The following is a 15522-nucleotide window of genomic DNA, read 5'->3' on the forward strand; positions in this document are numbered from 1 at the left end:
CACTGTTGCTACTGCAGCGCTTGACAGGCCCCTGTGTAGCAACAACATGGCGACTACTTTTTACATAGAAGCAAATAACCAAATATTGCTTCTGTCTGTAATATAAAAATACATGTCAAGTCATATTCAGGATGACAGTGTGTGCTGTTTTTCCGGTGTTGGGGTTAGCGTAAAACTGAAACTAATTTTACATATTTGTTAGAAATCATCCTGTTTTGTGAGGCTACATCATTTTCTCTCTGAAGAACTCTTTGCCAGAAATCATTATTAATCCACAGCATTAATTTTCGATATCTGTTTGCCTTCAACTACGTGTTGTTGATTTCAAGCATGTTTACAGCATGTTGTAGAAATGACAGAATGACTTCCAGTTCCATCAGGGGAGGCTTTGCAGATGTGTCCATGATTGTCTGATTTAAAAAAATGTATCAGGGATGAATGTGCATTGCTCTTCATATTGTGCAAGAAAAGGGATAAGGGGAAAATATATTTTTATTGCCTTTTTTTTTTTCTGTTAGTATGTTTTAATGATTGAAGAGCAGATAAACAAGCGATCAGTGAAAAAAATTAAATGCAACTGACTGAACTGCTTTGGAAGAAAAAATCAAAGTGTTAATATTTCTGTTTTAATGCAGAGAAAAGAAACAGAAAATACTGGATATTCGGAAAAATGTTAAAGATGCGATTGTGGTAAGAACACACTTTATACTGTTCTTAAATGCTTGGCTTTGCTGGAAATGAGAAGGATTGTGCTCTCCAAGATTGTGATGAGAGAAATCCCATTTTGCTGATCAGATTGGATTATCTTCTATTGATCCTGTATCCCGCGTTTATCCAGATTAATGTGTTTGTTTCTTTGTTTTATCCAATTCTAGACTATAGTTTCAGCAATGAGCACTTTAATACCCCCAGTTCCATTGGCCAACCCAGAAAACCAATTTCGAATGGACTACATCAAGAGTATAGCTCCTCTTTCTGACTTTGACTATACACAGGTAAGAATACAAACCACTCATTTATTCTACTTCAAGGGGGAACATGTTGCTTCACTTTGATTTACCGAAACATTGGGTTTTTTTACTTTTTGGAAGATGGTCATGGGAAGACCTTATGCCAGCATCACCTCTGGTTAACTTTCTTACAAGACTGTGGTGGTTGCACCTGTTTTAGTGGTGCAGGGTTTTATTGTTATGGATTTATTTGCTGCTGTTTGTAAATGCTGCTGTTTCTGCATTTAGTTCTCTGCAAATTTTCTGATGCAATCATACATATTGACACATCAAATAAGACTTTGTTGAAAGCTGATTTCCTACCTGGAATTAGATGCAGGATGTTAGCCTGAGGAGTTACTGTCTACCTACAGAAAAGGATATAAAAGGAAATAAAAGGCTGGAGTAGCCTCAGTGTTGTTTCCCAGATTTACTGCATTTCAGAATGGAAGTTCGTGTAAGCAGTGGTCAAGTAAGGTGGTGGTTTGCTTCCCTGTGTACTGTAGTTGGCATGAGCAGTGATTTGCTTGTATGTAAATGTTGCCTTCTTTTGATTGGAATCATTTGAAAATTAAGGATTTCTGTATGGAAGCTACTCTTTTGTAGACAAATGAGAGATACTTTTCAGATTAACTTGCATAGGCATCTTATGTTAAATTATTATTATCTTTTTATGTTATTATTTATAGGAACATGCATAGAATGATTCATGTTTTATGCTTTATATGAAAGCAAGTGCACAGACATTCTGAATTTTATTTTTGCAGTAGCACAATTTTTAATTCGCCTTAAAATGATACTGAAAGCAATTTGTTATGGATACAGTAAGGACTTAAAAAAATCTTCACTCATTGGCTAAATGATTGTGAGTTGTACATGCTATCAATATTACCAGAGAAGGCATTTACAAGAGAGTGTCTTTAGGTTATTATAGCTTCAGGGTGGAAGGGGGAGAAGGGGAAGAGTCGTTTCTTTATTATATGACTCATATTCTCTGATGTGTGATTTTGCCTCTGGTAAACCTACCACTTTGAAGGTTCAAGATAAAGAAAAATTATCAGACATCTTGTACAGCTAGAATTTAACACAGAATGCAGATGTTAAGAAAACGACTGCAAGGTACACCCACATATTGCATAATTGCTCAATTGGTGGATGCAAGTTAGTGAAAACGAGAAACTCTTTTTAGAAATGGAATGTGAGCTTGACATGAAATATTTGTCTTAGGCAGGTATTAAAGTTCTGAGGCATTTGTTGCTCATTTTATGTGGATTTTTTTTTTTTGCTTTAATTTTGACCCTTAGATGTTTGAGTAAAATAAATGGTGGCATATATACTTTGCAGTTCTCTATAGTACATCTGTTATTTTGAGTTTCTGGGATAAAAGAGAGCTAAACTGGACTTTCCATAGGGCTGGAGATATTTTTTATTTTTATTGTTTGCAAATTTTCTCCTTTTTCACAGAAGCTGACTATATCTGGTCAAATTTGACTCACTGTTTGATATTTTTTTACAGAGGAAAATTTAGCCTTCTTGGAGGGGGAAAGAATAGGACCCAGTGGACTTTGAAGCAATCAATAATTCATTTGAAATCTTGATTCAAAGTCCGTTTTGGTTTATAGTAAAAATATTAATGTGTTTTTTAATTAAGTAGGTTTTCTGAAAATACCGTCATATTATTTGAAGTAGTGTCAATTACTACTCTTAATTAAAAAAATTAAGAAGTTGTAGCAAGTTCAAAAAAAGAAATCTGGTGCTGGTTTAGAAGTAAATATATTTCTGTGTCACTTTTATATTTTCCCTCTTGCTTTCTTATCAGCTCAATTCATAGGTTTAATATTTGTAAAATGTAAAGTATGCCTTTTTTAGATTCTTTGGTTTGGCTTGCTTTTTTTAAATTTTTCTGTGTTTAGTATGTTATTTATCTCCAGGAAGATTTGTGAGCAAGACAGATTGAAAAAAAAAAAAGTGCTATTGTGCTTCAGGGCTTGATTCTACTCCAGTTTAAGTCAATGATAAAGTAAAATTAGGTTTCCAGCTGAAATAACTTTTGACCCATTTAGTATTTTTGGGTAAGGAGAAATATAAAAATAAATACTTGGATAGTAATCAGTTAGGCATCCTTTGCTAAGCATTACTGATTCCATAATTAATAGCTGAGGTATGGAATAAGGCCTTCTGAGCTCAAAAACCAACACAGTATTTAACAGTAGACATTCGAGGTCTAATCATCCTTACTTAAAAACAGTTGTAAAGGAAGAAATGGCGACTTAGGCAACTCTGGGGTAAATTTTGACACATTCTGAAATGTGACAAAGGTTACCCTTCTTTCTTTGAATGAGGGAAGAGGCAGTTTTAGGGTTTTTAGCAATATGGATGGTGATGAGCTGTTAAAGACACTTAGTGTTGCAATATGAATTACAGATGTGTTATTTTTGGATGATATTAGCCATGTAATATATGTCATAAAAGTCAATGTGTGTTAGCTGAAGATACATTTCAGATACATTGCATGCCAAATGTGGGAAAATGACTGCACCTTACCATGAGTCTTCAAAGAGAGATCCCTGATGCAATGCAAAAACTTCACTGATGGCACAATAGAACCAACACTCATGGGGTGCTAACTTAAATATATTTGTGGCATACAGATGTGCTTGGACAGACATTCTTAAACTACATACAAATTTACTAATATACATTTACTTGCTAATTAAAATAGGTGTGTATGAAAATACTGATTTTCAATGGATGAAATCATACTCTTAACTGCAATTTATGGCTGAAATTCTGAGAATTTTGAGTAAAGATAGGGATTTCACATTAAGACTCTGATAGTTATTTAGGGTTTCTGTTTGTCTGTTTTCTTCATTGCTTAGCTTTCTACAAAATGTAAGCAGAACACTTTATTTAGTAGTGATACAAATTTTAAGACAAATAGTTTTCTCTTTACAGCCTTCTAACATTACTTTAAGAGTCTGCGGAGTACCCCTTACAATAGTTTTACTTACTTTCTAAAAATTATTCTTTAGTTTGGTTTAGTTATGCTACCTTGAAGATTCATTTATTTGATATAAAACAAAAGTTTCTTGATTTCTCTTATAGTTTTTCTGTTGTCTTTCATTACTTTTATGAAAGACTGTACAACTTTTACAAAATATTCCCTGGGTGACTGATGGGGTCCAGTTCTATAAATCATAAGGGCTAGCGTTTTTACAAAGTTAATAAATATAAATAAGTCAAATGTTCGCTGTATTTTCTTCCTTTATGTTGTGAAAGGAATCAAGTTAAATTTTATCTGACTAGTTTAGTCATTATTAGCTCCATAGTCCAGTGTAGAAACAGCAGAAGGGCTTTAACACTGAAATTGAAACATGTGCTCTATCAAAAAGGATTTTTTTTATTATTTTTGGCAAAGTGTTGATTGATATTTGCTAAAGTTAACAGGAATTGGCCTGCTCCAATCTTAATCCTTTATTGATGGGGATTTGTTTTGTCCTTTGTGAATCAGAGGGAACATATTAAGGCCATATTATGCTGGCTGTGGAAAAACATGGTGTATTATGTAAGGGTGTGTTTACTCAAGTTCATTTGTTTCTATTGAAGTATTTGAATTTTGTGGGCACCACAAAGCTGCTCAGTATGTAATTCCTTTACCCTTTGTCTTCTCCAAAAATGTAGCCCAATTAAGTTGCTTTGCACAACATGTGTCTTGGATCAAGCTCTTCTGATGAGTTGTGTGTAGGAAAAAAGCATGGAATCGTTACCTGCCACTGGGCTGTATAGCCAAGTGTTTGGCCATATGAACCAGTTACTGGTGAACATGAATCACCTGCTTAAGAGAGAACATATAAACACTTCACCCGGGTCTTGGGGAATGGGGAGAGTTTTCACAAGATTGGTTTTCCTTTGCAGAGAATGTTTTAGAGAGGCAAAACTTGAACCTTCATAAAATAGTGAATTGTGCAGATATAGCCCCTTGTGCGGATTTTAGTATGTGAGTTTCAAATATAATCTTTACAGCTATTTTATTAGTCAGGCAAGCTCTTTAATTTAGCTCTTAAGAATGAAATGTTGATGTGGGCATTGACAGTACTTTAGATTAATCAGGTCTGTATTTTGCTTTACATTTTGAGTTATTACAGTTTGAGTTCAATTTGAGGACTTTAATTTTTCTTCATGTTTTCTTCTTAAAAATTAGGACTTTGTATTCATAATATAACAATACAAGAAAGAAACAAAAATACTTTTGGTCAGAATTTGAAGTTACATGTATTTTTTTTCAAATTTTTTATGAGAGCTGGTATTCAAATTCAAACTCTTGTTGATGCCTGGTGATCTCTGGTTTTCACAGTGTGTGTCTCAGTGTTTGAAGCAACTGCAAATCTTGATGAAGTGAAGTGTATTGTTGGGCTGTAGAAAATCTTTATCCTGGATAAATAATTAAATAAAATATTAAAAACACGATAAGTATGGTTCATATATGGTTAAACTTGCTTGGGTTGTGAAGTTAATCCTGTGACTTTAGTATCCAATTTGTCTGCAAATTGTTTTAAGTGTCCCTTTAATATGTACTTGATGTATCCCAAAGGAGTTACAAAATAGCATCATCTCACATCTTTTGGTTTTCAAATAATTCACAATATTTCCATCTTTCTTGTGAGTGTGAAAATATAAAATGTTTTACATGAAAATGCCATAAAAGAGAGAATACAGTGAGCATTGCAACTCAAATGGCTTCGCTTGATTTTTCTTTCTATGTATATTTTTACTCTAGGGCTTTGTTTACCATTTTGGGCAGAATGAACACAAGTTTTTATAACTACCTGTGACAGCAATACTTAACTTTACTACGGCATGAGTCAATATTAACTTTTTAAAATCAATTAGACTTTTAAAAATTAAGTAAGTAATTTGTGGGGGTTTGTAATCTAAGATGCACACTGGTAGTTTTTCATATTTACACAAACACATCTTTTCCTATTTAAACAAACACAAAGTATCAGAAAGGCCAGGTAATGATTGAGTTGTGTAGGTCCAACAACATTATTTCTACCCTGAATTAATAGCACCTGAAGAACTAATGAAAAAGGCTGTCAGAGAAGGACGGCTGAAAACACGTTCACTATTGTAGTTGTTGGCAGCTCCTTAGTCTTCGTAAAAAGGTTAAAGTTGTCAAGAGAACTGATCCTGAAAAGTAGTGGATGTTAGGAAGAAGTAGCAATCAGGAAACAGCTGAAATTTTTGTTGTGGTAGCTGTGATGGCAGTTGTTTTCCTGCTGTACGCTGTTAATTAACAGCAGATACTGAAGTTGCGCTTTTTTCATGTTAAGAGCAGATTTTGCTGATTCCCAGGAATACTTTTCCTTCCGTATGAAATACCTGTTTGCATACAGATGTAGTGTAAGCATGTCTGCATTTCATCAAATCAGCAAACTGAGTCCCTAGTGTTCTGATTAGTTGATGTTGAAGTAAAAGTTACAAGCATTTCATACGTGAGATCAAAAAAATACTTCAGTGTTACATGTTATTTTGTTCTTATTCTCTGTAAGCATTAAGTTTGCTGTTGATAGATCAGTCAATCCTGTAGAGCTTTCAGAAATAATCAGTCATTATTTTAACTGTGTTCAAAAATATAAAAACTAGAACTGGGATTGTAGTACAAGCAAATATAGGACAATTTGGGAGGAAAAAAAGGAAAAAAAAAGAAAAGCAAACCAACAAACCTTAACACCTTTCAACTTCTCAAATTTATAATATATACTGGAACTGCAAAATTACAAAATTGTACCGTGACTGTCTTTAATTCCTATATTTGAATTCATTAATAAATACTCTGACTTTAGTGAAAACACGTGAAGCTTTAAACTGGAGTGTTTTCTGTAAAGTACAGCTCTTCTGTGAGGCTCAGGATTTCTTGCTTAAAATACACCATTTGTGTTTGGGGTGGTGCTTGCTTTAAACGAAAGAATTCCTTATGATCAAGCATAAAGTCAAGTAAGGTTTTTGCTCTAGTAGAACACTGCTCTGTTTAATAAAAGTGTAACAACATATTTCCTTCTCCCCTTGTTCTAAACTCACTGAACCACAACAGTTTATACCAATGATAAGTAAATAATTAAATTTGTATCCCAGGAAAGGAGCTCAGGGATCTACTTAGGCCCCCAACAATTAACAGTAGAAATACAGAGATTGGGAGCCATAGGAAATCCTGTACATGATCACAAATCATCTGAAGTTAATAAATAGAAGTTGTATTCAGAAAAAAAAATTAAAATAAGAAGATATTAAATTCTACATTTTTTTCTAGGCCTTCCTATCTCAATATTTTTAAGAACAGATTCAACTTTGAAATATATGGGAAAAGTTCACCATTTTCACATGTAATTTGTCTTTTATAGAGGGTTGGGTTTTTTCACAGCTTACAGTGCAAAATAATGAATTACATCCCAAAAATACAGTTACTTGAAAAAGTTTTATGAACAATGCTGCTTATGAATTAAGTGCAGTGTTACATTAAATATTACATCATCATAGTAACACCAAATTAAATGTTTGCTATCTTATATTGTGAATCTGATTTCTCAGATAGTGAGGTGGTATTCACACTTCATCCAGCCTGCCTTTATTATCATCACACAACACAGAGACTTTCACCGTGAAACCGGGAAGATATTATCATTTATTATTATTACTGCTAACTAAAACTGAAGTTATTTCTGTGGTCTCCAAAACTATTGAGATTTTCTGATATTACTTTCAAGTTTTGTACCTATGAATACAAATTAATTTGAGGGTTTTTGACAGTCAGTCCAGCATCCAGTCAGCTACTGCAAATTATTAATACTAAATATCACATTCTTCCTTTTTTTGCTACAGTTTTAGCTGAAAACTTTACATCTATTGCATTTTACAAGGATAAAAATATTTTTACATCTAAATTTGGATATTGATTTGATGGCAACGGGAAGACTAAGAACTTGAATTATCATTTTAAGTAGGAGTGACTGATTTTCCTCACAGAACCAAAAATGTATTAGAGAATGATTTATGAGCTTTAGAATATTTCTTTTTAAATCCAGTACTTTTCAGTGTACACCCTAATTTTGAATTTAAGAAAGGCAGAAGCAATAGTTGAAAGAGGCTGTACTATCCTCATCTTTGTACTGGCCACAGGTCTGTGAAGGACACTGATTTGTTTTAAACTGTGGTTGTTGGGGGGCTGCTGCTTTGAATTCCTTCACAACCGTGGCTGCTGCTAGGGTGTCTTCTGGAAGGGATTCTGCAATGTGGAGGTGGCAGCAGTCCTTCGCTGTCCCAGGTGGTAAGGTTCGGAAAGACAGCTGAAGGAATAGCATTGGTGCTTGACAGAGGTGTAGTAGCCTGGCCAGAATCACAAACTCTTTCTTCGGGGAAGAAACAGAAAAGAAATTCTTGTAATTTTTACCACTTAGATTGAGTTGTGTTGAAATCTCTGGAGAAGATTTAATTACAAAGTAGTGGATAATTTGTTAAGATTTGACGTGCACTTTAAAATGTTTGCAAGAAATTCACTTGTTTGTTCCCTTATGTGTAAATCAAACTGAATTATAATGAAAGTCAATGTAAATGCATGCAAAAGGTAACCACATTCTTAATGAAGACACACTATCCCTTTAGTCCAAGGATGATGACATTTCAGACTTTTACAAGTGGCAGTTTTCAGAAGAAAGGTATTTAAATTTTTAATTAATTGCCATTATTTATAAAGTACATTACAACAGAATTTCCATCGCAACCAAAGAAAAGGTAGACATATCAGAGTATGTTTCATGATTGTCCTTATTATCAATTAATATTTTTAATCTCCTAAGATAAGGGTAGCGGGTTGATTTGCTGCTTTTGCCATTTTTGACTACTCTGTAAAAGTAACGTGTTCACTAGTTAGGGAGAATCTTTTTTTTCTTTTTTTAACTTCAGTGGCCACGATAAAAAGGTGCAGATCGGGGATAAATCATCAGTGTGCGTCTTGTCACTGAAGCCAGTGGAGACTATGGAACAGAGGATATCACCTACTCAGATACTATGAGTGTCATTATTTAGAGTTTCAAATAAGTGAGTGTTCATCTGCACAGCAGCGAAGCGCTGCATCCCCTCTCTTCAGCACCTGATGAGATCACAGCTTCCGTTTCTGAAGCAGTGTTGAGCGTTGCCAGATTAGACCTTTGCTTGTTTTTTTCATCGCCTCCATAGCTTGTACTTATTGTCAACAGTGGATTATCCTTTTTAATGTCAACATAGTCTGCACCAACAGGCAGGATGTTCAGTTTGCAGAAGGTAGCAACCTGAGCTGAGGAATAGAGAGCAAGCTAAACAATGTGAACAGAAGACTCTATATATACCTTTCATACAATGAAGTAAATAGGTTGAAACCAAAAAGTATCATGAATAATCTTTTTCCCCTGAGTATCTAAGAAGCTCTTTACAATAAATGTAAATAGGACTCTCAAGCAGATAAAAGGCAAGAACAATGCACATTTGCAGTTAACTGCTAAAAGTTTCCATAAAATGTTTATGGTTTTGTTCTGTCACCTATGTCACATAATTTGTTTTTCTGTAGTTAAAGAGATTCAATTCAAGTTTTTAGGACCTTCTCTTTAAAAGGAGTCAGGAGGAGAATGTAATTTGTAAAACACAGTTTCAAGTTTATATTGCCTTTTACTTTGGAAGCTCTTGCAATAATTTCTTGGAACAGAGCTACCTCTGGTTGTAAGCATGCCAGCTATCACTTGAAGCATGCAGATTATGGTTTCTTGCTTTAAATCAGTAGATTAATTTTGGTTGGTTTAAAGTGTACTCTTGTAATTAATCTACTGGTATTTGTTTTAAAAACCTATGCTGGATGTTTTGAAAGGATACTTAGGCAAGAAGAATATTGGAATTTTTTCTGTTATGTCAACGTTAGAGATGAACTTTGCCTTTTAAATCTTTTAAAAGTAAACGTTTTCTGACACTTCTGCCAATTCATTCCATTTGAATTTTCTTAGTGCTGTCAGTAGGACTTAAACATATTTTAATGCAAATAATTATCCCACTGTTTTGAACTGTGAAATTGTTTAGCAAGATAAAATAGGCTAAAGATATGCAAGCCCTCTTATCTCTCTTAATTCGGTGAACGCTTTTTGATCACGTCCACCCTCACTTCCATAGGATGTTAAGTGACAGAGCTGTGCAGATCGTTCTTTTCTTAACATACACCCACATACTTTCTTTCATAGGAGCTAAATAATATCAAATTTAAGAACTGTCAAGTTGGAAAACAAGAAGAGGCAAAGAATGGTTAAATAAAAGTATGTCCTCGCTACCCTCTCTGCAGACAACTAACTGCCCCTTGCCTGCAGACCTACAGCTGACCACAGATAGCAGCAGGACCTCATTGCCAGTCAGCTCCAGAGTGCCTTTGGTGCAGGCTGTGTGCCTTGAGGAGTTCTCAACTCCAGGCAAAGAAAAAAAGGTCGGAGGAGAAATGTGAATGAAAAAGCTATGCAATGAATATACAGTCACTTCTGTGTTGTCACTGGCTAGAGGAAGAGGTCGGGTCTCACCACTTACTACTGAAACGATCTCATTAATTATCAGTTTTCCAGCAGGGATCACAGAAGAATGAAGCTTCATGGCAGGATTTGTAGCTTTAAACATTTGAGTGAGAATATTCCTTCAGGCAGGCAGGTGTCCTCTACCTTATCTTTCCATCTCAGGATGTCAGTGTTGCCTTTTCATTTTGGGAAGAGAAGACTCACTTATTTAGGACAGCATTGAACAGTAGAGCTTTTCTTTTTCCACCCCTAAATTTAGCATTTTTAATCACCGTTGTTATCTGCTCCATTTCTCCCTAGATTTTAAGAACTGCAAACTTAACATGCTGACCAACAGCAGAGTGTATATTATGGGCCAAAAGTCTAATTAGTCAGAGAATACATAAATGAGAAATCATAATTAAAAAATAATTGTATGGACTAAAAATCATGTCAGTAGAGTAAGATGGCTCTTGACATTTCTGAGAGCCAGCCACTCAAATAGCAGAAGATTTTCACTGGATTTTGAAGAAATAAGGGATTAAATTTCCTCCTTGGCCTTCAGTTCTACAGAGCAGAGTTTGATTCTTCTCACTGATGAATGAAAGCCTGACAAGAACTATAAAATTCTGTAAATACAGAAGTCACCCAAAGCAGCTATATTCCCTAGGGTCTAATCTTGCAAAGACTTAAACAGATGGATATATATGGACCTAAATGCACAGCTAGTACTGCCAGCACAGCATTTATGCAGCTGAGCTTCCGGTTATGCAGTGATAATAATATAAAAATCACAAATACTTTCAATTGAAAAACAAAACAAGGGAATCATTTTTCCCTGTTAATTTTATATTTGGGAGGTCGTTGAGCACTTTTATGGATTTTCTTGGGGGTGGGTAAAGTTGTGTAGGTTAAAGATTGGCACAGAACTTGAAATAAGCAAAATCTTTTTCAGATAAGTGACAGTTCTGTGGATGCTATTAAGCTGTGAACAGTAGGTCTTTTCAATCACCGTGATTCATTTTCATATTGTGTTTTTTTTTAATAATAATATCTTTAAAAGGCTTGCTGAACAGTAGGCTGCACCAGCATAACTTTCTGTGCAGAACGAAAGGTTTCATGCGCAGTCTTAGATAATTTACCTTAAATTGATTTGCACAGCTAATAAAACCATAAGAAAACTGTACCAGCTCAGATCATGGGTTCATTTAGCATCAGATCTCATCTCTGACCATGACTGATTGTGAAACAGGAAAAAGAGTTTAAGAAGGGGACAAGCACATAGTAGTATTTCCCACATTGATTGTCCTAGTCTCTGCAGTTTTATGGCTGAGGTATTTTTTAACTGGGAGTGGTATTTCTGTATTTAATAATTTTCGTGGATTTTTCTTCCAGGAATTTCCCTCCCCCCCACTCCCGCCCCCAACCTGTGTGAGCTTTAATTTATGGCGGTGAGTTCTGCAGTTTAAGTATGTATTGTATGAGGAAGTGCCACTTGATTGATTTGGAGAGTTTTGTTTGTTTTGTTGCGTTTTTTCCTCCAGGCTTGCTGCCCACTGGCCTTCCCTATTTTCTCTATTAGAAATATTTCATCTTTTCTACATTGCCACTCTCACTGCATGTCATATCCCTTCAGATATTTGTCTTTGTGCTAAAGAGTCTACTTAGCTTATTACATGTCTTTGCTCATTATTGTTGCTCTTCCATGTATCTTCTAGTTTTACTAGACCCTGTTTGCAATGACAAACCAGAACTACAAACAGTATTCAAGGTGTTATGGTTTCTTTTTTATTATCTAGTGGTTTTTATTGGGGGGGTGTTTTTGTTTTATGGGTTTTTTTGGTTTTTTGACACTGAGTTGATATCTTTATGGAATTATAGTAGATTATTTTATAATTCCAGGAGAACTTGAACACAGTTGCAGGTAAGAGGAATACGTGTGAAGGTCTCTGTACCAACACTAGCAGAGCCCAAAGGGTACTATTAATGATAATTATCCTTATTCTTCTCTGGTATTTTCAGACCTGTCATACATTTTGACTAGTCTGTTCAAAAAATCCACTGCATTCAGTTTTTTATTCTTTCGTGTGTAATGACATGTCTTCTCATTTGCTATGCTGCCGTGTATGACTTATGAAGAAGCATTTTTAAAATTATCTACCATGACTAATATTTTCTTCTGTGCAGAAGAACACACTTTATTTTTGTTCTTAAAATGGAAAATAAATTGGTCTTCGGCCTGATTTTGGAGAGGCAATGTTTACAGTACCACAAAGGACATTTGTGCTTTCAAATCTGCTCATAGTTCCTTAATCGTTCATTACAGTTTGCCTGATTTAGCAGAAAAGAAGACCATTGTTTGGAACCCTTCTCATTAGAGAAATAAAATGTTTAAAAATACCAAAATGCCACCTTTTTTTTTTAGTCTTTGCAGTTCCTAGTGCTGTGTGTCACTAAGAGAAAATGGTCTGAACTTTTTGATCTCCCTTGGGGAAACGCTGCAACTAGCAGAATTTTGTTATTTTTATGTCAATTTAGGTCTTACATGATTCAGCACTTGTGGTTTGTGGGAAAAAGCATTGTAGATTGTGATTAAAGGAACAAAAATAGTAAGGAGTGGCTACTAGAGAAGGCATCTCTTTACTGTTAAAATATTTTTTGATTCACTTTTTTTCATTTTTAAAGCTCTACCTCTGTTCATCGTATTTTCTCTCTCAGTTGTACTAGTACATAGTTCAATTCAATATAGAAAACAATTCAATTCTGTTCCACCTTTGAGGGTTATTTAGAAGTACAAGAAATCAAGAACAAGTTGCTATAGGATCTTGGTAATCTGTACCTTTAAGTCTGTCAAACTTGGTTGTCTCCAACAGGCCAACCAGTCATCCCCTTCTGGCAGCCTCTCAGGAATAAACAGAAAATCTCTAGGGAAGGGAATGGAAGAGGATACAGGATGCAAAAAAACTGCTTGTAGTGCAGGAAAAATTCTTTGTTGTAGTAATGGACCACAAACAATGAGTTAACTCATTCTGGGATGCATTAACAAGGCTGTTGTACAAAAAAACCATGAAGTAATTATGCCATACTCTTTTGCAATTTTGAGTCTTCAGCTGGGGTATTGTGTCTAATTTTGGGAACTGAACTTAAAAAAAGTACACAAATGGAGTCCAGAGGAGAGCATCAAGAGTAAGAGGAGACAAAGAAAACTGGGTATGTTTACTCTTGGAAAGAGAACACTCCAAGTTGAAGGGGAAAGGGAGCCAAATACAATTTTTAGTATTTAAAGAGCTGTAATTACATATTCTTGTGTCCATCTTTTCAAGGGGAGGAAATGAAGTTTAGGAGAGGAGAAAATTCCTCTCTTCTGTGATGTATGGTAGCCCCCACGTTTGGGATATTCTACAACAGTGAATTTAATGATCACAGTCTCACAAATACACTGAGATAGGACTGCCCAGTTTCAGGCGTTTAAGGCCGTGTTTTCAGTGACATGAATCACCTCATGCTCAAGAAGTTAAAAATTTCTGAAAATCTGGAAAACTTTGGAAGATACAAGGTCGTGTCAGTTGGTCTTTTGCATGTCACTTTCCTTTCAGTTCACAGAGATCCTATGGACATGTTGGTTGAAAGCCCCTGGGACTCCTTTTCTAAAACTAAAGCTTCTATAATCACATGTTGAATTAATCTAGAGACTTCATTAGTTATCTGCCTGATTTTTCATGGCCATGTTGTGTAAACAGAGAGTGATTATTTCTCTTAAATAGTGTATGTTCTTCCAGGGTGCTATCAGTCAGTGTAGCAGACTGTAATGTAGCATATTCAAAACTGTTGTGTGCTTCCACATGTTGATTGTTTTAAATCTAATTCCTGGCAAGATGCAAAAGATTTAGTACTTCTCGTGGAGAGTTACGCACAGCTCTTAATTAGCCAGGGCCTAACATTTTCTTCCCTAAAATCGGAAAAAAAATGGCTGCGGGAAGAAGTAATGCAGTCAGGAGCAAAGAGCATGCCTTCATATATTTTCAGTTAAAAACAGCAAGCAGGAGTTTTTCTTTTCATACATGTGTGCACTGGTGTGCACATATGCATTTAAGGATTAGACTGTTCCTACTGCCCTACAAGGTTCTAATCTGATCAAGAACTAGGACATCTGGTGGCTAACGGCGGGGTGAAAAATCAAGTTCAGAGGCTGGTAGCTGTAGGCCCTTGAGCATGTGGAAATGAAAATAGAGTTTGGAGAATAGAACAAGTTTGTCTCAAGTCTGTTGCACCGTTGAGAAAGTTCTCCAGGTGAAGGGTGGCAGGTGAGTAGCTTTTAAGTGTTGGTGACAGCTCCCAAGTATGGAAACATGGAAGGGCATGTGGCTTCTGTGGCAAGAGCCACCCTTGGTAGTCTGCAGGCTTTTGGGAGATGTGTGTTGTGCATTTATCTTCATAAGATGGCTTTGAGAGTTAAGACAAAGCTGGTGATTTTGCTAGTGAGAGGTTTAAAGAGCTACAGACACATATCATAGGAAATCAGGTTTCATTAGTTATCGTGCATGTGATAGCAAATTCTGTAGAAAGGAGAAACAATTTCCATTTCGTATTCCCGTTAGTGGTAGTTCTTATGTTCCTAATGAAGTGGGTTAAAGGGGAAAAAATGCTGACACTCATCTTGCAATGTTGTTGACCTGAAGGATTATCACATTGAAAGGCATATCTTTCTTTTTGATGGTTCAGTGGTCGTTAGGAGTGGTGTGATTATTATATTACAAGTATAGCCAAGTGTCATGCTAATGCCATTGCTGATCCATGCTTACATGATAGATGTAAGGTATAAATTTTAGGGGTTTGAGTCCTTGGGGAAATACAGAGATAAAAAGTATGCAGTAAATCAAAGTTTTCTTTTTCTTTTTCCCTTTATGAAACATGAACAATAAAACATCCTTGAAAATGACATAATTAGGTGGTGTTGGTGGGGAAACATATTGGTTTGC

The 15522-nt window shown here is 35.3% G+C and overlaps 1 protein-coding gene across 4 annotated transcripts in view; it reads left to right on the top strand.

Annotated features, from left to right (window-relative positions):
• The window catches only part of GNAL (G protein subunit alpha L), a 193773-nt gene that overhangs the window by 75586 nt on the left and 102665 nt on the right, over window positions 1–15522 (top strand). For all 4 annotated transcript variants that reach the window (XM_032713549.1, XM_032713564.1, XM_032713559.1 and 1 more), the window contains exons 3-4: window positions 636–690; window positions 876–995. In XM_032713549.1, the coding sequence (XP_032569440.1) occupies window positions 636–690; window positions 876–995 (175 nt within the window). The remainder of the gene's footprint in view (window positions 1–635; window positions 691–875; window positions 996–15522) is intronic.

The sequence above is a fragment of the Chiroxiphia lanceolata genome, chromosome 1 (genome assembly GCF_009829145.1).
Source record: "Chiroxiphia lanceolata isolate bChiLan1 chromosome 1, bChiLan1.pri, whole genome shotgun sequence".
In the NCBI taxonomy this organism is placed as follows: domain Eukaryota; kingdom Metazoa; phylum Chordata; class Aves; order Passeriformes; family Pipridae; genus Chiroxiphia; species Chiroxiphia lanceolata.